At 45.3% G+C, this 24,785-nt stretch overlaps 1 protein-coding gene across 4 annotated transcripts in view; it reads right to left on the bottom strand.

Moving 5' to 3' along the window:
• The window catches only part of USP13 (ubiquitin specific peptidase 13), a 75,560-nt gene that overhangs the window by 38,164 nt on the left and 12,611 nt on the right, over positions 1-24,785 (bottom strand). For all 4 annotated transcript variants that reach the window (XR_002087435.2, XR_009463532.1, XR_009463533.1 and 1 more), the window contains exons 2-6: positions 23,626-23,751; positions 18,456-18,516; positions 7,179-7,300; positions 4,176-4,318; positions 3,757-3,941 (exon numbers count right to left, since the gene is read on the bottom strand). Coding sequence is in view for 1 of the 4 variants with exons in the window: in XM_014606236.3 (XP_014461722.1) it covers positions 3,757-3,941; positions 4,176-4,318; positions 7,179-7,300; positions 18,456-18,516; positions 23,626-23,751 (637 nt within the window). In the remaining 3 variants the exon portion in view is untranslated. The remainder of the gene's footprint in view (positions 1-3,756; positions 3,942-4,175; positions 4,319-7,178; positions 7,301-18,455; positions 18,517-23,625; positions 23,752-24,785) is intronic.

Raw genomic sequence — 24,785 nt, 5'->3', positions numbered from 1 at the left:
ACTCCACAGTGAGCTAGCATTACTATCCCAGAAGAAACAACAGCTTCATCGAGACGGGGGTTCACAGCATTCCCGTACTCTTACACTAAGGTCACAGTCCAGGCCAAACACCAAGCAAAGCTCAAATACATCAATAGATCTTGGGTAACTGCCTTTTACATGGAAGTGGGGTTTTTGTTTTCCCCCAGCTCGGACGATGGAAGAGCGAGGCAGGGAGAGAGCACTCCAAGAAGAAGAAATGGAACAGAGATGTGCGAGGCAATCTTTGCTCAAACCCAGATCCTGTTTCCTGAGCTTTAACACTTTCAGCTCTGTGGCTGCCAATTTAAAATAATAGTGACATCTTTTTTATAGAGAATAAAGGAGGGAAACAGAGAAGGGATTCATTTATTTACAAAAGGCAGACCAGTAAAAATCAGAGGGGGGAAAAGAGAGGCTCTGAATTCTCAAACACACTCACATACATGATCGCGGTAGATTCGGGACATACACTGATCAGAACAATATTACTGCGGCAAAAGAAAGCTGGGTTCACAGGAGATGGTGGGGTAAGAGCAGGGATAACAAGCAGCATAAACAGAGGTGTTTGCAGCAAGGAAAGGAAAGATGCTGGTCCATGGCAAGTACTGATGCCCCTACTCCCATTCCTGTGGTACCCGGAGGGTTTGATGCCCCACTGGCTGCAGATGCAGCCATCCGTTCCAAGGCTGGGGTTGAGAGGCAGAGGGGGCAAGACTGCCCCTTTGCCCTTACAGCACTGCACAACGAAGAAGCCAAGTGCAGAGGGGCTGGACCCGATGATCTGTAAGGTCAACTATGAAACTAAGCCAAAGCACCCATGAAGCAGCTCACTCAACTCATCTGTGTTGAAGAAAACATGCTACTTCTAGCCATTATCCCTGCAGCCAGATTAGGAAGCACGGCAGCATGATGAAGAAAAGGGGACCCAGATGCTTTGTCATGAGAGCTAAAGGAGACAGCCGCATCTGTCAAAACATACAGGCATTAGAGAAGCCCAGACAAGAAGAGTTCAGGGAAGCGATTGCACTTAAGGCCCCGGGCTGGGAAGTAAAAGATTTGGGGTTTGATTCCTGGCTCTGCCACAGAATTATCATCTGACCTGTGCTGTAAACAGGGTGTATAATGTTGCCCCTCTCACAGACATCTCATGAAATTCGCTGGTAGCTGCACCAGCTTCGAGCCCTCTGAAAAGCACTGCAAGCCCTGCTGTATAGCTGCAAAAAGGCATGAGGAATCCCTTTTGCCTCTCTGCATGTGCTACTTGCATCACTGAGACCCAAGGGGAAGCAGTCACTGCAGTGCCACTACCTACCATCCTGCAGAGGTGGGCAGGGAGGGGTGGAAGCCGTGGCTGAGCTCCCCAGCTCTGCTGTAAAGGGGCAGTACAGCGCCAGGACGGACTTCTTATTCTTCCGACACTCTGCCTCCCGCTCTCAGGAAGGAGCTGGCTCTCCCTCTCAATGTGATTTCTGCTCTGTGTTGTACCCCCTTACTCAGACTGGATTGGAAGGCTACAGGCCAGTCCTTAAGTGGTATAGTATTTAGCACCGACTGCTATTTAAGCAGCATGTAGGGAGGAAGCAGCCTTTTCTCCAGGGAAAGCAGAGCTGACTTTAGATGGAACAGGAACAAAGACCTGTGCAGACCAGCTGCTACCCCCTCACTGGAAAAAAAAAAAGGATGATTGTCTGTCCTTTGTTACCAGAGAGGCCATGTAAGAGAGAAGGAGGAGGGCAGAAGGACAACAGCCACCGGAAGCCAGACTGTCGCTTAAAGAGCCCTCAATACCCCAGTGAAACAAGACCTGCTTTCAAGACCGTACAGCAGATGCAGCTGAGACCTGCTAAAGGAAAGATCATGACAACCTTCTACATCCAAGTCTTTAAAAGCACTGACCTTCCAAGTTCAGATATAAAAGCAAATCTTCCATCCGGGAATCGAATGCTGAATGTTAATGCAATAGCAAGTAAAGTCAGGCCCTCAGCAGGTGCAGCTGAACGACACTCAGAGGAGGTATACATAGATGAATTCAAGAGAAAGCTGAGACTTAAATGGAAAGTAAATGTCTTATAATCAAACCTCTCTGATGTGCAAAGCAAGGTGCAAATGCACCAGCTGTGATAGGAAACAGCTGTTGGAAAGTCATTTCTCACCTCACCCATACAGCCATGAGCATTGAAAATCAAGTTTGAATGCAAAATCATATTCCCCGTTTACATTTTCTCCTTTCTTATTCTTCTGTAGTACGGCAAGAAAACAGACTCTCTGCCTAGGTCTTCTCAGCTCCACATTATTTCAACATGCTTAATCCTCACATATCAAAATCCTCACCACAGCAACACACAAAGAAAACAATGACACTTATCCTTCCTTTGGATGACCTTAAAGTACTTTATATAACATGCGTAAGCCTCAAATCAGGTCTGCGTACTCCATGAGTATTCAAGAACAAGAGCTTATGGGTCTGATGCAGGGATTGCTGGCAACATTTTATGCTTTGTGCTATGCAAGAGACCAGACTTGATGCCCCTTACAATCCCTTACAAACTATTAAATTATTATTATTGCAAGACACAATTTGCAGAAGAAAAGAAACTGATTACTGGGAGATCAAGGCCTATCAAAAGGGAGGAGGGTCATCTTTATCTTCCATGTATGGAAAAAAAAAATCAAGAATTAGGTAGATATAAATGTGCCATTTGGACCATCATGGCTTCAATGTCACTCTTGCACTACCATACATTGGAAGATATTGAAATTCAATGCTTACAATGGAAAATCCACAATTTAATGAAAAAACAAGCCAAACCACATAGTGACATCTTCCTCCTAAGCCTGTGCAAGAAACATAATTATCACAAGAAGACTCATGATCTGCAACCCTCTAGCTAACACATACAACACCACAAATGCAACACAGCTAGGCAGGAGAATTTCAGAAAAGCTAAAAAACCATCTTCACCTAACCTACTTCAAAAGGGATCAACTCGAACAGCAAAATGAAAGGCAAGAATGACTTTCCTCCCTTTTTATAGGCCTTGATCTCCCAGTAATCAGCTGCTTCTCTTCTGTTAATTGGGTGTCTCCTTCCTCTGGCAACTTCTCTCACTCCCCTCCTACAAAAACTCCCGTTTTTTTTTACTATGCTATGCTTGGCTTGTTCTGGTCAGATCCCAATTATACACTTGGTCCAATAAGCGCTATCACCCTAAGAAATCCTTGCCTCTCACATAATTTGGGGACCATCATGGCTAAAACATCACTATAAAACAACCATTTATTATTGCTTTTTAACAGAAGGGGAAGCCGAGCTGGACAGAAGTGAGTGGGTTGCCCTGGGCTGCACAATAACTACGATCCTGAATTTCTCAAACCCCAAGTCCATTCTCTCTCGCCACACGACAAAACGATTCTCAGCAACAACGGTCCCATGTCTAATCATATCATCTCAGGACTAAAAACATGGAATTGAAACACAGCAGTATTTGCTGCAAAGCAATGCTCTCTCTAGATGGATTTTCCCCATGTTTCAGATTTTGGGATATTCTTCTATTTTTTTATTTCCATCACACCAAGTTTTCCCAATACTTAAATCATACGTACTACAAATCCAGCTACTGCAGCATGGACAATATGTACAAATAATACAGCTCTTTGGTGGTAGAAGAGCTTATGGTGTGCATGGTATATTTTGGATTTCGCTGCAGCTGAGCAGAAATCCACCTCGTGACCTACCTGCACCATCAGGAGTGATGGTTCCTAGCTTCACCGCTAATGGATATCCCATCTCTTTGTAGTGTTCCAGAGCATGCCCGTTTCCCCCACTGCCATCAAAAAACCATTTTCCACACAGCACCGAGCCATCCGTCAGGTTCAACCAGAGATTCTCCCGCAGGTCACACTTTGAGCATTTCCAGCCACTGAAAAGGACAAGTATTGAAAATAAGGCAGGAGAAACAGATCAGTGCTGCAGCCCGCAACACTGATATGCGACTCAAATAAAAGCCCTCCCATCTGCCAGAGGTATCCCACAGCTGGACTGTTGCTCCACAGCTGGAGGTACCCCACAGCTGGAACAAGCTATCAGCACAGCCCCCCAGGCTTGCAAGTCACGAATCAAGCCCTTCACTCCAAAGAGCACAGCATCTCCTCACCTGGGGGGGATCCGAACGCCATTATCTAACTGTACAAGTGATTTGGCATGTTTAGATGCTTGTAGTTCTTCTTCCCAGGAATCGGGGTCCTGCTTTCGGTAGGGAGATTTGGAGCTGAGAAGCGCATCGCAAGCTATCGTCACCTGGAAGAGAAGCCAGAAAAGCACTAGTCAAACTCAAAAACTCACCTGCGTGTGACAGGTGTTATGGTATGACACTGAAAAGGTTTGACAGAACTGAGCCGGACACTGTCAGCTTCCTTGCTGTCAACTCTACCCCCTAACTAATGTTAGCCTCATTCTGTGGAAACCTGAAGGGCAGTTATTACTCATACCTTGTTCAGGAGTCTGGCCAAATCTTAGGTCCCAAATCAGCAAGGCAGTTAAGCACATGTATAACAGAAATCAATATAGTGCTATACAATATGCAGGAGCATTTTCCTGCTAGCCATAACAATTTTTCCTGTAGTGCCAGAGACTTCTTCCTATAGCCACACTATGAGGTGAAGCTAAGTGTAGACTGTCTAACCCAGGGGTGGGCAATTATTTTGGGCAGAGGGCCGCTTACTGAGTTTTGGCAAGCCATTGAGGGCTGCATGACAGGCAGCCCAGGGCAGATAAACATTAATTTTCTAAATTTTTTAGGGGCCCCGCAGGCCGGATAGAATGGGCTGGTGGGCCGCATATGGCCACGGGCCACATTTTGCCCGCCCCTGGTCTAGCCTCTTCTTTTTAAACACAAAAGAAATGCTGATGATATTTAGGATGGGGTTTTTTATGTCAATGAAAACAGCTTGCTTCAGTTTAAATATTTGCTGTAGACTTTCCAACAATTGCAGCACAGTGAGAACTTACAAGGATCAGAAAGCAAAATTCACAAGTCTATTTTCATCATTGAAGCCGAGAGAAATGAAAAAGATGAGCCAACGGGATTAATCACGTGAATTAATCATTAGAAGTGAAAGTCTATTTAATATCTACTGATATTATTAGTAGCATGAATTTGAATACATCTGAATTTAAAGGAAAGATTAGATTTTAATCTTACGGCAATCCCCGAATCAAACAACTGGCTATAAATTATCTTCCAGTTTGTGCACTATATATTTTGACCCCAACCCAATGGGATTGCTAATGAGATTAGGAATTAAGAAGACTGGGTGTTTTCCTTTGGCTCAAGTTTTTGAGTTTTGGATTTGGGGTTCTGGATATGTACCCTGAGAAAACTTGCAATGAAGTCACTAGGAGGTGACGGTGCTCAGAGCCTCTGGAAAAAATGGGCCCCTGGTGTCTCAAGTTGGGCATTTAAAATCCAGAGGTCACACTTCAAAGTATTTGGGCCTTCTTTTTAAGAGCGCAGATAACATGACAACTAAAACACAGATGCATTAACAGGAAAGTTGATACTAGGAATGAGGCAAAACATATGTATAAAGTACTGGGAGGGGCAGGAGGTGGAGATGTTGCCCTGCCCTTCTTATTAAGAGTACCTTTCCTCATCTTAGAGGATCTACTCAGGTAAAAGGACTCGGCACTTCTGCAAGAGATTAATTTTCCTCCCGTTTCTTTTAACTCCTTCTCTAGGGGATTCTTCCTACCAGAAATCCCAGGAAATCCTAGACCTCAATCTGAAGGCATATTCTCTCCTCTTTTACCATATTCCTGGCCACACAGGACATCACTCTTAACCCTCACCGATTCCCCAAGCCTGTAATCCTTTATCTGTAGCTTCCCCAAGGTCTCCCATCCACACAGGATACTGCAGGCTTTTTCCAAAAGAAAACCAACATGATCTATCCAGATTCCCCTTCCTCTCCTCTCCACCTTCTCCCATCACTAATGCCAAGTTCCCCCGCATGCTCTAATCACTCAGCTTCTCACAGCAACCCCTCCACCACTACCTGCATTCACTTGCCCACCCACCCACTCCCCCTTGCAGCACCGGCAGGCCTCATCTCCCGTGAGGCTCAGAAAGCAGTCCACTGACCCCCACGCTGCCCTGCCTACCACTACTCCCCGTCCTCTCCAAATCCACTGAATGCATCATCTATACACAGCCTTTCCTTCAGCACCTCTGCCCACCTCTCAAACTGCTCTCTCTAGCTACCTCTTCCTATTGAAATCACAGGGCTACATCTCCAATTTCCAGCACTTCTTTCTCTCTCTTGTTTGGATAGAATTGTTCATACATCGTTTTGCAACATCTTTGCTTCCCTGGCCTTGTACCCTTCATTCTGTCCAAACAAAAAATAGCCCCCAAGAGCCAGCCGACCCCTACACCCATTCCTCTGAATCCATTTTCTCCAACTCATCACCTTGTAGCTCCTTGTCCTTGATTTCAAGAGACAGCTGAGCACTGTCTCTCCCCATTTCAGCAGTGGTATAACTAGCGGTAGACAAGAGGGGCACCTGCCCAGATGCCAAGTTGGGAAGGGTGTCAGAAGCACCCCCCACACCCAGGCCCTGCATCCCAGCAGCAGACCCATGCCAGAAACATCAAACCAGGCCCCAGCTGCTGCTTTAAGAACAACAACCAGGGCAGATGGACTTTATAGTGCAGGTGGCAGCAGCTCAGCCAGGAACGGTTAGGAGTTCCCAGCATGGGCAAGACAGCTGCCCCCTCCGCTGCCCCCACTCTCAAGCTGCATTCCTCCCTTCAGAAGTGCAAGAGCAGTGTGAGGATGAAGTTTATAAGAAGAATTGATATTAGGAATATAGGGAACCATAAGCACCTAAGACCAATAAGGGAAGGAGTAAATGTGTTTAAAAAAGAAAAGCAGCAAAGATAAACCAGGAGAAGATGTGGCTAGAGGACAGAAAAGCAATGAAGAAAAAAGTAAATAGACAGCAATTTGAAAATGTTTCTCTCTTGCTCAATATTCTGGGCAGGGGGTGAAAAAAATCCTTTCAATAAAGCACTGTTCAAGAAAACCAAACCCAATTTCCATAAAAATGAATTGGGGGTCAATTCCTGTTCCACAGCCGGTAGCACACACTCACTGACCAGTGCTGGTAACTCTTCTATGTTTGGTAATGAGATTTCATAATGATCTGGAAATATAACAAGCTTGGCTTCATCTTCATATTCATAATCATCGTTGTTTAAATCACCATTTGTTTCTAGATCTGCAAAAAGAGAGAGAGAGAGAGAGAGAGAGAGAGCACATTAGGTGATAATCAAGTGATGGGGAAACAAAAAAACCCCTCTGAAATTTGACAGTTCCTTTAAGATAAGCCAAGGAACAAAACATCCATCAAACATCCATCATTCACAACTAAATCGCCGCTGGCCTCTCTGTGAACATCAGCCATCACTGCAGCTATGGGCCCAGCCCTTTGGGAAGCAACTCACAAGATTTAACCCAGTGGTTTTGGGGTGGCTTATTAAGAACAAGAACATGATGTTCTGCTCCCACCTGTTATCCAGCGTCTCAAGGCATTCTGCAAACACTAGGACCTTGTATATGTAGTCGTGTTGTCCCAGTTATATCGATATAGTTATACCAATCTGATCTGTGGGTAGACACACGTGTTCCAGTAGAGAGGATTTTTTTTTGTTTTATGTTGTGTTTCTTTTTATATATCTAGATATATATATAATCGTAAGCTAAACTGGAGAAAATTCACTCATCTACTGAAACAGGATGGTATACTGGTATACCTGTATCACTTACATGCACACTATCCACTGGACCAATACCAAATTTCCCCCAGTAAAAAAGGCCTTCCAGTCTCACCCAATTCCCCAGGACATGTAAATACAATTATTACCATGAGGAAGGTGTAGCACAAAGAAGTTAAGGTCAATGGTTTTAAATCCACTCCATTTGGGTGACCAACTTGAGACATGCCAGGGTCAGCTTTTCAGAGATACCAAAAATCTGCACTGCCCATTAGCATCTGTGGAGTTGCACTGCTCAACCTCTCTGAAAATCAAGCCTGACATGTCTCCTGTTGCCCCACCCACCTCCAAGATGGAAGGGCGCTAACACAGCAAGCCTTTTTTGGAAATGTGGACTATGCAATTTGTCTAAGACCCCACCACGACTAAGTGGAGAACTTAACGGTAGCAAGACATTTTAGTACAGTGAAGTAACTTTGTAACCCTGAAAGATGAATGTAGAATAAAAGCAGCTGATGTGTAGTTCAGAGTCGCCACGGAGGCTCTTTGGATGATATGTTCAGCCATCAGTAACCTAAGAATAGGAATGAGAAAACTTGGAGACTCACAGATGTGAAGTCCCAAGTGGCAGTGGTGGTAGAGCAAGCAGAAAGCCCAAGACAAAAAGATGGAGAGCCCAGTTTACAAAGAGATTTCTGTTAAATTTGGGTGCATTTTTTGTATTGTGCCTTTTATTTTTCTTCCCCTTATACTAGGTGCCTTTTACAAGGCAACTATAAAAAGGGAACAAGAGGAAGGAGGGAGCTAAGTAAAAAGTACGGGTCCATTGCAGTCAATGAGCTTCAACAACGTAGGCTCCATCAACACATGCTTCTAGGGATTACAATGAGTCACCTCAAGGAGAAAGTCTGGCCAAATAAGAAGGCTGCATTAGCTGCTGCTGACCCAGGTTGGTCTGAATGTGCCCCCAAAATACACGCACAGGATTACTTCCTTATTTGATGCTAAACAAGCACTGGCAGCAACTACCAAACACGTGAAATGCAAGAAACATCCAGTGTATACCATGGGCAGGGTGAAGATAAAAGGTGCCAGGGATACATCACCAAGACATTTAGTCAAACTTATCTACAGAACAGCTACAGCATGGACGGCATCACTGAGTTTTACCCAAACATGCCTAAACTGGACCTGTAAGGCTCACTTCTGGGGAGGAGGATAATCCAGGCTCCATTCAGTCCTTGAGCTCTCTGCTGTGGTTGCCAATAAGGGAGGAAGGGAAGGACAGGACATCTAGAGCCAATTACTGTTCCAGTGATACGAACCCTTGTCCAGCAGGCACTGGCCCAGCCCTCCCAACATACTTCACATAGGCTGAAAAACAGCCAGGAAAAGCTTTTAGTCATTTGCTATTTGAGTGATCTAGAGAGAACATTGTCCTGTGTCGGACTCCGAGCCACGTCCTGCTCACAATAACCCTCTCTCTCGCAATCCTCCCACACTGCAGTGTAACACAGGCCACGGAGTCACCTTGCTACCACCAGGGCTGCTTTAACACGCCCTGTTCCTAACCTGTATTTTGTTGTTTTAATACTACATTTATTAATGAATCCAACCCATCAAATAACAGATTTGACATGCAAAAAAACATATCCAAGCCCCCAGCAATATACACAAAGACAAACATTAATCTTCTAGGTCAGCAGTGCTACCACAATCCAAATCAATGCCCACAGAAACCTTGTGCTCCTTACCTCTCCTCTCCCCCAATCTCCAACAGTTCCTCAATGTTTCTGTCAAAACCAAGCCGCTGCATTTCTTCATCTCTATCCAATAACGCATCCCCTCCTTTTCCCTGGAACTGCATAACACTGGTCTCATTCGCTTTCCCTCATCTCTGCTTTTGATTTTTAAATTTATCCTAAATTTATTCTGAAGTGTTTGCTCATAGAACTTGCACTTCAATATTCAAAAAAAAAAAAAAAAAAAAGTTTCTCATATGTTCTGGTTTGGAGGCAGGAAAAGATTTCTTTTTAAGCAAATTCCAAAAATTTCCACCAGATTTCCAAGTGAGCATCATTTTGCTTTCTCCTGTGTACAACACTGACTCACTAGGACAACTTTTCCATTACTAAGACAACTTTTTTTCAAACTTTTTGAAACCAATCGTAATTCTAGGGCTGTCAGTCCTCCTCTAGGCTTCTGCAACTGTAATTCTTGCAGCTGCTAGAGGATGAGAGATCACTTCCTTATGACACTTATACGATGCAGAGTTCTCAGGAAGGTTCAATAAGAACACTAAGGGGTTAACCAGTGGTTGGCATCCTATTATTTCCCTCACCATGTTTCCACCTTTCTTACAGAATGGTTTAATTCTTGTAGAGTCTTTCCAACTCCCTCCAATATCGGCCTGTTCCTATACCATAAATGCATTTAATTTTAAGTGGGGTGAGATAAATATAGGATGTTTAAATCATTTTCTTTTATTATTGTGTAAATGAATGCAAGGACCGTTTTTCCAGATGGTCTCCCATTCTTCAGTACTAATTCCTGACCCAACGTCGTCAGCCCATCTTGCACTATCCTGTATTTTAAGAGTGACTCTATTGATTTAACCATGTTGCTAAAACACCGATCACCTCTACTGAATAACAAAGCTAACCCAAGTGACCTCAAGCCATTGACACAAGACGACAAAGCACAGAGAAGCTACATACAAAAATGACAGTGCCCAGCACCAAAGCAAAGCAAAAGCAGCTTAAACACAAAGCACCTCTAAGTGACTCCACATTTGTTCTGCAAAGTGGATAAAACACCTAAAAGCTCAACACCGTTGGGGAAAGCTCATCATGACAAACTTGGAACAGCCACCAGAGGGTGCTGAAAGATGGTTTAGTTTGAGCGTGACCCGTGTCTTTAGATAGTTGTAAGGATCTGCAACATACTATATTGTATCTTCACAATACAAGCAGCTGGGGCAAGCAGTCTCCCTAGTTTTAATGATCTGCCATATAAAAACAGCAATGACACAGCTATTCTGGACACAAGAAACAGAGGCATACAAGGAGCCATTTCACATAACAGTAGATAGATGGTAGGGACTCTGCTGCTGGTGACCTGAGCTGGTTTTGAACTGGTGATCAAGAGATCAAAGACTTGGTATCCCATTAGCAATTAATCCCCTGCCAAGTAAGGTAATGATGCACTTAAGAGTACCCTGCCATTTTAGCCACTGTGAGCATGGGGTGCTGGGGATGTTCAATTTACCTTTTGATGCTCATATGCCACTTCAATGATTACAAGACTAAAACATTACGTTCTCTTAGTATAACTGCCTCACGTCGGACAGCCTGATCTTGTCCAGCATCACGATTAAAAGGGACAAAAAAGCACTCCGACATGCACAAAGTGAAATCCTTGTTATCAAAAGAACGAGGCTTTAACGGGTTGCCCCACTCTGATAAACAGCTTCGTTAAACTGCCCTTTTCTCTCCCAATGCATCTCTTCCAGGTGGATAAGATTTTTTTTTTTTTATGACTATACCTTCAAAGGGACTGAGGTCAAATTGAAAGCCCTTAGGAATACGGGACTGGAAGAAACCTCCTGGGTCATCAATCCATTCCCTTCCTATTGTGGGCAACCATGTCACATAATCCCTTCCACAAACTTTCAGCCAGGCCCTTCCAAGGTATCAGGCTGGGTAACCCCAAACCAACAGTCATTTCTGCAAAACGGGGCTTCTGTGCATTCAGAGCCACAGCTGCTTTGCTTTGTGACAAAAAACATTTCCCCCTGCATTTTATTCCCAGTAACAACCGCAGAAAATAGGCAGGCTCCTACGTAACAAAATTCCTCATCATGTCTTACCAAGAGGCAATGGGGTTAAGTGCAATTAATGGTAGGACTCAACTTCCAAATTCATTATTCATGGGAATCACGCGCAGACACACAAGAACCCAGGTTCAGTTTGCTGGGCCAGCAATAGTAAAAATAGATGCGTCTTCTCTGGTAAATGGAGGGAATTGGATTGAAACAACCAGCATGGACTGCTGCCAACACACTTTTCCATCAAAGTCACTTCTTGGATGAGGGTCCCTTTGATGTACCACGAGCACAGGAGCCTCGTGCACTAATGTGGTGACCTCACCGCCAAGGTCTCAGCCTACCATCAGGCCAGTCACTTATTTTAAAGATCTGATATGCTGGTGGAGAGTAGACACAGGACCTTCTACTTCCCTTCTAAGGGAAAAAAAGGGGCTAAAAGCTTTTCAGCGCTCAGTCAGGGTCAGAATTAAACAATGCAGTCACTAGCAGAGTGCCCACCGGTCACGACTGCTGTGCTGGGAGGAGAGGATGACAAGAAAAGCAAAATAACCCATGCACTAAAGAGAGGCCAGGCCGGGACTGTTATTTTGGGCATGCCGTCAGCTGGGTAAATTTACCCTGGTGTTCATCTGGACCAGCACATGGGCGTCACTGCAGCAACAGCGAGAAGTGCCCTGCCGCTGGCTGACTGACAACAGCAGCTGGAGGTGGCCGGGTGCTGTAAGTGAACCCGCTGGAGGGGAAGAGAGGGACGAACGCCCGAGCAGACATGCTCAGATCAGATTTAGATGAGTTACCAACCGAATGCACTAATAATAGTGCTATAATGAGATTCCACTCAGGGCCCCAAACAGGATGTCAAGCGTGTATCGGGATGTGCCTGGGCAAGGGAGACAGAGAGGAGCTCTCTCAAGAAACAAACCAATGAGGTTGCATCTAGTTTTGAAGACATAAAGAATCTCAGGCATCTGTCTCACTTAGGGCTTGAACTTGTTTTACTAACGGGAATGAGAAACCCCAAGCTGATTTGAATGGTGGAGAACCGAGCCCTGGAACCTCAAACCATTCTCTTCGACTGCTCTCAGGTTATCTGGAGCAAAGATCTCGCCTTCAGACGTATCTAAAGCACCAAGCTCCCCTGTACAATTATACATACAAAAAAAACCCAAGACACAGAGAAAGATACTCGACAAGCCATAACACTCCCTTATTTGGCAAAAGGAAAGACAACTGTAGCATGTGTAAGAGTTTCCAGCACTTCTTGGTAGGTTCAGCTGTACTATTAACTGGATAATAATACATCCCTGTACATCAGGGGCAGGCATTTATTTCGGGTGGAGGGCCGCTTACTGAGTTTTGGCAAGCCAATGAGGGCCGCACGACAGGCAGCCAGGGGCAGATAAATATTTATTTTCTAAATTTGGGGGGGGGCCGTGGGCCGGATTGAATGGCCTGGCGGGCCGTATCTGGCCCGCGGGCCACATTTTGCCCACCCTTGCTTTACATCTTCAAAGCACTATCTTTAATATGAAGTATGTGCCCCAGTTGATCACCACGTTAGGTAAGATCATAATCATTCATTACTTCCACTCCTGCTGCACAATACATTTTTTTTTCATGATCCTAAGTTAATTAGGCAAAGACATACAAGCCAACCACTTGGGGGGAGCTACATACAACTAAATAGATATTAGATGTGGTGCTACAAACCGTTCTGCTACAAAAAAGTTCCTCTTTCAAGCAGGAACTTTTTGGGGGTGGATTTACCATTTTTGTGGTACTATAGATACTATATGCCTATGTGTGCACTAGCTTGTAAGGTCTGTCCGCAGCCTATGTTACTTTTCACTAGCTACTGTCCGTTCACCTCTCTGCACTTCCCTCAAGCTTGGACAAAAAAGTGAAAAATGACAGTTTCAATTGCTTTTTAGTCAGCTTGCAATCTAGTGCACCTGAGCTAACACAGCTCATTGTGAACTTAAGTACGATAGTTACAGAAAAGTAATTAAATCCCTTCCCCATATCCTCTTTTATTCACAAGACTGTGTGTGTATTTGGTGCATGGACACTTCGACAAACACAGCACAAATGTTGAACCAGAACCTACTGACCCGAACCCCTTTAAGAAGCTACCAACATTTTAAAATAGACAAAGATATTCTTACTGGAAACAGGGCCCAAGCATGCTGTGCCTGCAAGGTATGAGAACGGTCTGGAGACCTTACTGGTGAACAAATTAAGAGGCTGTGATGTGGATGACTGCACAGTCCGGTGGGTGGCGAATTGGCTAGAGGGTCGCACCCAAAGAGTCGTGGTAGATGGGTCGGTCTCGACCTGGAAGGGTGTGGGCAGTGGGGTCCCGCAGGGTTCGGTCCTTGGACCGATACTCTTTAATGTCTTCATCAGCGACTTGGACGTGGGAGTGAAATGTACTCTGTCCAAGTTTGCAGATGACACAAAGCTATGGGGAGAAGTGGACACGCCGGAGGGCAGGGAACAGCTGCAGGCAGACCTGGATAGGCTGGACAAGTGGGCAGAAAACAACAGGATGCAGTTCAACAAGGAGAAATGCAAAGTGCTGCACCTAGGGAGGAAAAATGTCCAGCACACCTACAGCCTAGGGAATGACCTGCTGGGTGGCACAGAGGTGGAAAGGGATCTTGGAGTCCTAGTGGACTCCAAGATGAACATGAGCCGGCAGTGTGACGAAGCCATCAGAAAAGCCAATGGCACTTTATCGTGCATCAGCAGATGCATGACAAATAGGTCCAGGGAGGTGATACTTCCCCTCTATCGGGCGTTGGTCAGACCGCAGTTGGAGTACTGCGTGCAATTCTGGGCGCCACACTTCAAGAAGGATGCGGATAACCTGGAGAGGGTACAGCGAAGGGCAACTCGTATGGTCAAGGGCCTGCAGACCAAGCCCTACGAGGAGAGACTAGAGAAACTGGACCTTTTCAGCCTCCGCAAGAGAAGGTTGAGAGGCGACCTTGTGGCTGCCTATAAGTTCATCACGGGGGCGCAGAAGGGAATTGGTGAGGATTTATTCACCAAGGCGCCCCCGGGGGTTACAAGAAACAATGGCCACAAGCTAGCAGAGAGCAGATTTAGATTGCACATTAGGAAGAACTTCTTCACAGTTTGAGTGGCCAAGGTCTGGAACGGGCTCCCAAGGGAGGTGGTGCTCTCCCCTACCCTGGGGGTCTTCAAGAGGAGGTTAGACGAGTATCTAGCTGGGGTCATCTAGACCCAGCACTCTTTCCTGCTTATGCAGGGGGTCGGACTCGATGATCTATTGAGGTCCCTTCCGACCCTAACATCTATGAATCATATGAATCTATGAACCTGGTAACTAAGGGGGTGTGAAGCGGGCCATATTCAATTTGGATTCGGATTACTGTCCCGATTCGATTCGGACGAATCCAAATCTGAAGATTCGATTCTGATTCAGAGAATCAGTGATCTGGACACAGACACAGCTTTCAATGTTTTTTCCACATACCTTGAGGTAACACGCACAGCTCATGAATGCTGCGATGCTGGGGAGGATGCAGCGTCCCACGGAAGCACAGGACCCGCCACCACCACATGCTCGGCAGTGGACCCAGAAGTGGACTGGAAGTACTTCTGGTCCGCTTCGCAGTCCACTTTGAATACTTCACTGCAGTCCACTTCTGGTCTACTTTGAATACTTCACAGTAGGTCTCATTTTAATGGGTACTAGAAGTGTGCAGCTGGGTACCTGTGTGCAACTATGCTTCTTGATGGCAATGCAGACATCCCCCTAGAGACCCAACGTGGATACCAAGCGCTTTTGCGGAAAGCTGGAACTTGCTCACCACTGCGGCTCTTTCAGTGTCTTGGAGAAGAGGGGCCATGTCAAGTTTGGTCCTTCAGATTTATTTATTTCTTCATTTCCAGTTTGTTCTCAGGGTAGCAGCTGCACTGGAACATGTGGGAAGAGCTTTGAAAGAGGTTTTCCTAATACAGAGGGGAATTAATATCCCCAGTAGCCTTATATCAAAGAGGATTATAAGTAGCAATGCAACAACTGCCTAAACTGGATTGACTTTGTTCATAAAGCCAGTCTCTCGGGGCAGCAGGGACTCGCTCACAGACACACCTCAAAACACTGCGATCTCAGAGCAATGTATTGCTTCCCCATAAGCCCCGACTTGGTAAGAATATAATCTTTCTATGGAGCCCCAGACAAACAGAGGCATTGACAACGATTGAATATGGCAAAGTGCTTTAAGATGCTGAGTGTCAGGGGGTTCTCGGCATTTCTATACAAGTACCACCCGAGGCCATTAAAATGAGACCTAGCGTCAGCCCATTCCCCAAGCAGCAAGGGCTGTGCAGAGTGCTCTGGAAGAGCAAAACCTCCAGAAACCTCCCATCTGCCTGATCCTGAAGTAGCAGTGGCAGTTCAAAGGACCAGATTCATCCCTGACAAAATGTCACTGACTCAGAAATGGAAAGGCAGGAAAACCTATTAGTTGGAAACCCCACACTGGCTTCATCCTCATAGGAGCAGAGTCAGGCAGAGCCAGCGTCAGGGCAGAATTTAAAGAAGAGGCAGGACTTGGTGCTGTTTAAGCAGACTGCACAGGCTCCTGACTTGGCATCGGCAACCCTAAAAACACGTGCCCATGAAGCCCAGCAACGGCAGCCTCCAAAGCATGCAGTAAATCCACAACAACATAGCTTGGCCCCGCATTTCTCGGAGCATTTTCACGTGTCTTGTTGATCACGCACATTGCTAGCGCTGCAAAGCCACCGCTCCCTTACTGCCTGCTTGCTCTCGGAGGCTTCCGCGGCTGCTTTGCAATTGTTGGGTGTTAATTGAAAATTATTTTCAATGCAAACCACTAGGAAGAGGCATTTAAGCCTACTCCTGCTGACTAACTTCTCATTAACAACATCTTCCTCTGATTACCAGAGGAGTGTCACTGGCGTGTGCCCTCTCGCTCACTCTGCCTTTCTTTGCTCCAAGCACTCTGTGCCATGCTTACTCCAACATGAAATAAAAAACACTGAATTGATCACAATCTCGCAAGGCCTCTCAACTACACAGCCCACATATCAAAGCAACTCCAAGGGGATGTCAGGCTATTGTCCCCCCCCACCTCCACCACAAGAGCGGAAATGATCTATGAAAACGTTTAACCCCTTCACCACTGAAAGAGCATGCTGTGTTAGGCCACTTGCAGTAGTGGTCCTGCGGTCCAGGGAAAGGGGAAAAGAATAAAAATAAATAATGAATTGCAAAAGACACTAGAGGCAACAAAAGGGTTAGAGTGGAGGTGTGTGTGCAGTGTGTGCGCGGCGCCTTAAGCTTTCTCAAATCATCCATAAATCAACTGATTTCAAAGAATATTGGGGTTTAATGAGAGAGAATTAAAAGAGAGAAATCCCTAAGCAGTTTCGTTCTCTCTCTTTCATGTTCTAGTACTCCTTAGACCAGGGACACGTACCAGGCACGTACAAGTGAAACGACTAGCTGAAACCTGCAAAACATTTGCAATTAAATTTTTATTGCAAAAGTATTTCTTTAAATACAGGATTTTTAGTTATCCTTTGACCGAATACTTTCACAGAATCGACGCTTCTCACCCTCGAGAAGGCTACGTAAAGCTGTCCATGTGTCAACGCGGGCTTAGGGATATAAATACATATTTTGTCAAAAGTCTGACCTTGTGACTTGTTCCTAGTCATAGAATAAGAGGGCCCTTGTACACGTGAAGTTGCCCCTTTGAGTGGTTTAATTGCTCTTTTTAATGATTTAATTGCATAACTGTGTACACGGTTGACAGCATGTTATGATTAAATTTTGTAACAGTGAACACATTCAGCGGCAGATTTTGATTGAAATGATTTTTTTTATGTTCCAAACTAAAACACAGCTCATGTATTTTAGTTTGCTACGTAAAAAAATGACAGTGATATTCCTCCTGTGTACAAGGGCCCTATCCAGAGAAGGCGGCAGGGACGGTGCATGGGGTGCTAGAAGCCTGGGCGTACTTGGGCAGTGCCCCATGCACCATCCCCGCCACCTTCTCCACCTGCCAGCACACCCAGCCACCCTCACACTGCCTTTCTGGGGCAGCCAGCCATCCCCTATGCTTCCCTCTGCAGCGGCGGTACCCCCCGGGCAGCACCCACTGGCTGGCACCCTGCCCAGGCGGTCCCGGGGTTCCCTGCACATCAGGGGCTGCACGACCCACCAGCAGCTTGCTCTCTGGCCATGGGAGATGCAGGCAGGCTCTGACTGGTAGTTTCACCAAGCCTTGTGATTGGCGGCGGAGACAACCGGAGTGCTCTGGACAGACAGACTAAGTATATTCTTATTACAGATGGTCATTACATGTGTATACCATATTAATTGCTCTGGCCCCAGGTGAGGACTCGGGTGACTAATTACTTGTTCAAACAGTTCCACTGAAGGGAACAGGGCTATATCCATGAACAACGACAGGCGAGCACAGACCCCGGGCCCCAAGCTGGTTCTCTGTAAGCCACCAGGTCACAGTAACATTTCAGAGAAACGAGATCGACTGTGATGGTGCACCTAAAGTAGGCACGTAAAGGAGACCCTATTCCAACAGATATATAATAAGCTACAAGGTTAAAATGCCAAATACAGTCTGAAGATCATTAATTACTGGAAGAATAAAAATAAAATGTCATTTTTTCATTCTGAACCATTCAAACAAACTAAAAAAAATAATCCCACCTAAAACACCAAGCCAGAGACAAGACCAGGTTGAAAGCTGACACACTCACATCAGGGCTAGACACAAGGACTGTGTGAAAATAGCTACTTACGATACCTAAAAATAGCTTCCCATTACTCCTTTTGGGTAAGGCTCCACCTGCAGCCCCTGTTACCTTCTGGAAAGGAAGGAAAAAGACACAGTTAAAAATCCAAGCAGAAGAAAGAGGAACCAAACCGCCCAAAACTTTGTTCTGCCATCCCCTCGACAAGGAAAGGAGATACCAGTGTGAGCATGGCAGATGTCTGGGAGAAGGAGGCAGGTACAAGGTTAAACCTGGTGAAAGGTGCCAGACTGACACCAAATAGGCAGAGGAGGGGACAGAGCTGGGACAGTGGCCATACCAGTTCCTTCATACCCCTCTGCCAGCGGAGCTCACCCTGATCCAGTGGTACCACCTTCATGGAGTGAGAAAGGCCATTCTCTAGGTCTATTTACTCTTCTCCATCCATACAGGAGGATACTAAGTCTGACCAATTTGGTAGCGGTGATGGTGGCTTACCTGTCCCCTAAAAGACCATCATATAATTTATAGACTCCAATACCATCCGACGGCAACGTTGTTCATTAATGACTGGGGTGGATCGGAAAGGACAAGTCTGACACAAAAAGCTCTGCCTCTCATTACCGATAACGCGGGCCACCAGTCCACTTCATTCCACTACCCAAAATTAAATGACTTCCCTAAATCTGAGACTGCTCCCACCCAAGTCCCTGGAAGTGACCCCTACAGAGCAAAACTTGTGACAGACCAATTATTTTTATTTGTGACATAGCAAAAAAACCTAACATCCGAGCCAGGTAATTCCAGCAACTGAGCAGATTTCAAATTTCAGGTCATGCTTTTCCCAGTCCAAAGAGCCTCAACGTGTTCTGTAAAGCAATGGAGAAAATACTGGCAGCAGGGCAAACACCACGTTGCTCTTCCCAAACCGTTCAAAATCAGGTGCCATTAAGCCAAACCACGAAAACAATTTTGGTAGCTATTATGCCACCGTATTATAATTTCATGCTGCTTTAAGTGTGGGGAAAGATTTGTTGCACTATTTTTTTTTTTTAAATAAAATTGGTATATGACAGGTGGAAAGGGACCAGCCAAGAATCTGTCACGCTTGGGAAAGTTTGTGTTGGTCCCTGTTGCTTAGAAGGTGAAGAGTTCACATATTTTGGGTGGTTCCCTTTACCATGTAAATAAAGCTTCCGCCAAAGCAACCGGCTAGATTCATCAATATGATTTTGCAAAGAACAGATGCCAACTGTATTTCATGGCCACATTTAATACAAACCTACTGTTCAGATGTATTAATCCCGTAGGTAGCTGGAGTAGCTCCTTTTCTCCATAAAGTAAAATTACAAACCGACATGCATAGCACCTTTTCCTGTTAAAAAGGTCATCTTTAATCATCTACAGATGGAAGTAAATGATACGCTACGGATTGCTGGGCCCCCCACATATGCCACAACTTCATAGCTTTAAGAACACGTTTTATCTCAATGGTTCCAGCACAAGACTGGGAAGCTGGGACCAGGCTCCAGTGACTCCACATGTGACCGTGAGCAAGTCATTCACTAAGGCCAAAAAGTTTTCAAGAGCAGCCACTCATCTTGGGTGTCACCACTTTGGCTGCCTAAGTCAAAACATCTCAGTCTGAACATCCGAGGAGCTTAATACAGGCTGCTCCCTTAACTTGGACCGGAGTTGCGAACACTCAGTACTTCTGGAAAATCAGGCCTGGAAAATGTGTACATTGGTTTACCCACTTGTGGGACTGGAGTGAGAACTCTCTGCAACCCAGAAGGGATACAGTGACCAGTCATTACTGTATTTTCTAGCATAACACATGCCTCCAAATAAAACATACACCTTCTTTTTGGAAGACAGAACATTAAAAAACAAAGTTTTTCCCCAGAGTCATGGTCGTGTGACATAGAATAAGAGTGTCCAAGAAGTGTGGCATCCCAGGAGATGGTCAAGGCAAGGCAGTCAACAGCAGGAACTTCAATAAAGAGCAGCTGTGCTTTCAAGTCTTTACATGAGTGCCACGTCCTCTCCATGTTAGTTGAACTATTTATTTGATGATGCTACAAACTGCACAGCTGTGGAAGGCACATAGCTACCTGTTTATCTGTGCTCTTTAACAGGGTCCCTCACCATATGTTATGTGAACACCAACCATGGCAGCAAATCTTACGCTTTTCTGCATTAGTTTCATGCTCTACAGGGTTTAGGGCAGCAACAGCACCAAGCTGAAAACACTGTATGCATCATATCATTGCTTTGCACAGTACTGTCGACACAGGCAAGGCTGGCAGCAAGTGGCTTATTTCCAAGTGACTGCTAAAAAATTCAGTTTTATTAAGTCAACTAGTACTGTGACCATAGCACCGGCGTGCGCACATGCGTTTGTGAGGATGCCATAGTAGAAATCTCCAAGCAGGTCCAGCTTTGGCATAAATTGTCCAGCTCCATTGAAGTCTATGGATGTGCCCCTTGCTCATTCACCAAGCTATGCCAGGACACGAGGGATGCTTACCACATTTACTTGATTCTAGGACGAGGTTTCCCCTTTTAACAGGTGGGGGAGCTCCTCATCTTAGAATCAAGTACAAGGGCAGGGGGACAGCAGCTGCTGTGCCTGGGGCTCCAGCCCCTATTTGGGGTCAAGGCTGTAGCTGCAGCTCCTGTCTGCCCCTCCACCAGCCAGCACCTCTGCAAGCCATCTCCCCACTCCCACCGATCTTCCCCATCAACGCAGCCTCTGCCTCCCACCTCCCCTTTTCCTTCCCCCCACCCCTTGCCCTTGCTTTGTGCAGGCAGGCTCCATCCATGCTGCAGCCTGGAGCACTGAACACATTCCTAGTCCAACCCTGTAGCAGCAGTGTGCAGCCCACAAGGCTGCTACAAGGGTTGGGTGAGGGCCATGTTCTGTGCCCCAGGACAGACCAGGGATGAAGTCTGCCAGCAAAGAACAAGGGTAAGAGCTGGGAAGCATGGAGGGAGCAGAAGTTGGGAAGAAGAAAAGAGAGCTGAGGCAGAGGGGAAAGGGGCCTGAGGCTGCAGGAGGAAGGCAGGGAGCAGATATAGCAAGGAGCAGGCACAAACAGGGGGCAAGCTGCTTAACTTTCTCATACCACCTGTTCCACCCCCCTCGCAGTAGTGGCAGGGGATGAATTAAAGATGACCCTCAAATAACTAGATTCTATATACAAAAAAACCCACAAATTTATATATATTTTCCATGTACTGAATCCAATTATTGGGAGGTAGTCTTAAATTTGGGTAAATACTGCATTTCATACACTTCAGGAAGCAGGTAGAGACTTCATGCTGTATCCTGCATGGATGATCCCAATATAACCACAGGCAAGAATAGCAGCCTGGCCAAAAGGACCCCAAATCAGTACACTCAGTGCCTCAAGGCTTTCCCGTCATATACACTGCCAAGCACTTGGTATTTGAATACCCAGGAATCGGCACCACGTCCTTCATAAAAGCTGTTCAGCTGAAGTCCTGATGGTTTGCACTGCTCTGTGAACTGCTCATAAAAAGCACAGGGGAAACTTGGAATCTTTTCTGACCTCAAGATAAACCCATCTGTAAGCTTGTGTAGACAAATATAATCAAGTAACTGCATCTTTTATGGTTCCAATTAATTCACTTAATTACTGTTGGTGTCCTAATGCCAAACAATTTGCACAGTAACAGAGAGACTTGTGAAATGATGATGTTGTCCAGCAAATGTTAAATCAGACAAGCAGTCCAATTCACTATAGCTAAAGCTTTGGAGACAAATTCAAGCAAGCATATACATGCACAAAATAAATCATAACTTCGGGACACTGTTCTAGACATCCAATCTTTTCCAAAGAAACAGTAATGCTATTATACTGGATATTTCTGTAGCCTCTCTCATCCAGAAGGATTCCAATGTGTGGTACAAATTGCAAAAGTTACAGTGACCTATGGAGTGGAATATGATATCCACAAGCATTGCACAGCAAGTCAGGTGGAGAGAAGGAGAAATCATGTTTGCCGATCAAACTCTTTGAACGGTTTTACCATAGCGGGATACAAACACCTGGGTTTGAATTCAAGCATGGCACAAGGGCTAATATTTCTAACAGTGTGTTTAAAAAAAAATAATGGACCTTGGGAATTTTTTAATTCCTCAAATGATCCAGACTTCTTATGCCTGACAAGACAGTCACTTGTACTCACTTTTACCTTCTAGAAATCTTGATTCATATCCTCACCAAGATTCCTATGCTGGGAGTTTTGGAGGCCTCATTTTAATCCCAGTTTGTTCTTGCATTTTCAAGCACTTTGGCAAGACCAGCAAACTCCAATGACCACGATAAGCAGGCTTTGAGGTAAGGGGCAAGTTGCACTGGCAGATGCATGTGAAAACCTAAATCACCAAAAGTACTATATTCACTCACCAGAACATTTGCTAGATCCAGACCAGTCCAGCAGGAGTAGGTTGCAGTAAAATAATGTCAGGGAAATGAAGCCACTGCATGCAGATACCAAATGCAGCCATGCAGCAGATACCAAACAAATACACATGACTATACAAAGGAGATCAGTCTTTGGGAATCAGGGAAGTGCAGATAATATGAAACATGCGTGTGCACATGTGCTTGCATGCACGCATGTGTGTATAGAAGACTGATTTAGGTTACTGTGGATTTTGGGTCCACTTTAAGTAAGGGTTCAGCCAGGACTACAGTTCACGTGGATTCAGTTGCAATGAAAGCCTTTGGGGCAAGAGCTACTCTTGGTAAATTCCTGCCATCTTGCTCTGAAATCCCAAGAAAACCTCTGTCCTCAGCAGATTCCAGCCATATCTGAACCAGAACAAGTAAACAGACACCAAAGGCTGGGTTTTCAAAAAGGTATTTTAGGTAACTAAAGATGCACATGGGCACTAAGCAAAATCAGTGGCAGGTGCCTTAAATAGGACTCAGATGTCTATGTGAACCTGTTGGTACACAACACAATACCTTTAAAAGTATGGCCTCTGGTGGGTTGGGATCCAGCCCAGAATCAAAACAGCAGGGTTGGATTTGGATCCAGGGGTATGAAATTAATACCCATCCAGCCCAATATTTGAAGAGGGTCACATCTGACATTGCAGGTTTGGCCCCTCTCCAAGAAATGGTGTGTGCGCGCGCGCGTGTCCTAGGAACTTCCCAACAAAGCTGGTTTGAAAGCTGCAAATCTCACCTCTATCACATGTCGTTTCAGATGCATATATGCACACTGTCCCGTTTTCCGATAATGCCTTTCAACATGTTCCCTTCCAAATCCCAGAAACGTGTTCATGCACACGTAGAGACCTCCTTCAGAATCCTGCAAGGAATTGCAGAAAGCAGTTATCATACAGGAAGAACCGGACAGACAAAAAGACAGCAGCAAACACAGAAAGTTCTGCACACCAAACATTGAAGCATTAGCAATTATTATATTGCCACCTTATCGCTGTATGACGTATAGAGAGCTATGCTCCTTCTAAAAATCCACCGTGCCATATAGCAAGGGTTGATCAGTGCTGCAGGAACCTGTCCCAAAGGTCTAGCAAGGGTGTAAAAATGGAATCCAGTAAGTCTTGAAAAACTCCTACTTTAAGAGCAGAAAACTCGACCTGAAAAATGCGTATAATGGGAGCTGCCAAGTCAACAGATCAACAGAGTCTGAGCTTTCTCTTAAAATAATATATAGCATTTCTAGCTTTCTGGCTACAAACAAAATGGGAAGGATACGGACAGATCAACCGCTTAAGTGCTGTGGCTGTTGGTCGCTGCTTTTCTAAGCTGTTCTGATTTAAATTCAAGCAAGTTTCTAGCCCATTTCACCGCTCCTATTCAGATCTCTGTGGGGACCAGGCAAATCATCAAGAATCAGCTCCAGTTTTACTCAACTTCTGACTATGAAAAAAACAAAACGGAGGCAGGCGACTGCTCTATCCACGGAATAATGGAACATAAAACTAAGAAGTGATACTGCAGGGGTTTAGGTTGTAGCCGTGTTGGTCTAAGGACATAGGCAGACAAGGTTCCTTGGGTGAATTTGATATCTTTTATTAGACCAACCCAAATGGTTGGAGAATAGTTATTAAGCAAGCTTTCGGGTTCAAAAACCCTTCATCAGGCTAAGGAAGCTTCAGCAGTTGGTGTGTGCTCTTCCTGGATGGAAGTGATACTGGGCACATCTACACAAGACACAAAGGGTGCAGTAGGCTAATTCTACTGCACATTAGCATGGCAGGCAAAAACCGTGCTCATGCACAGGAGAATTAGTCTACTGCACATCAGCGTTACAAAAAAGCGTGCACCGGCACTACTGCATAGTAGCGCCGGTTACTGCGCATTGCAGTAGTACCTGTT

This window comes from Alligator mississippiensis, chromosome 7 (genome assembly GCF_030867095.1).
Source record: "Alligator mississippiensis isolate rAllMis1 chromosome 7, rAllMis1, whole genome shotgun sequence".
Taxonomy (NCBI): domain Eukaryota; kingdom Metazoa; phylum Chordata; order Crocodylia; family Alligatoridae; genus Alligator; species Alligator mississippiensis.
The sequence above is the reverse complement of the archived record's forward strand: the minus strand, read 5'-3'. Positions and strand labels throughout refer to the sequence as shown.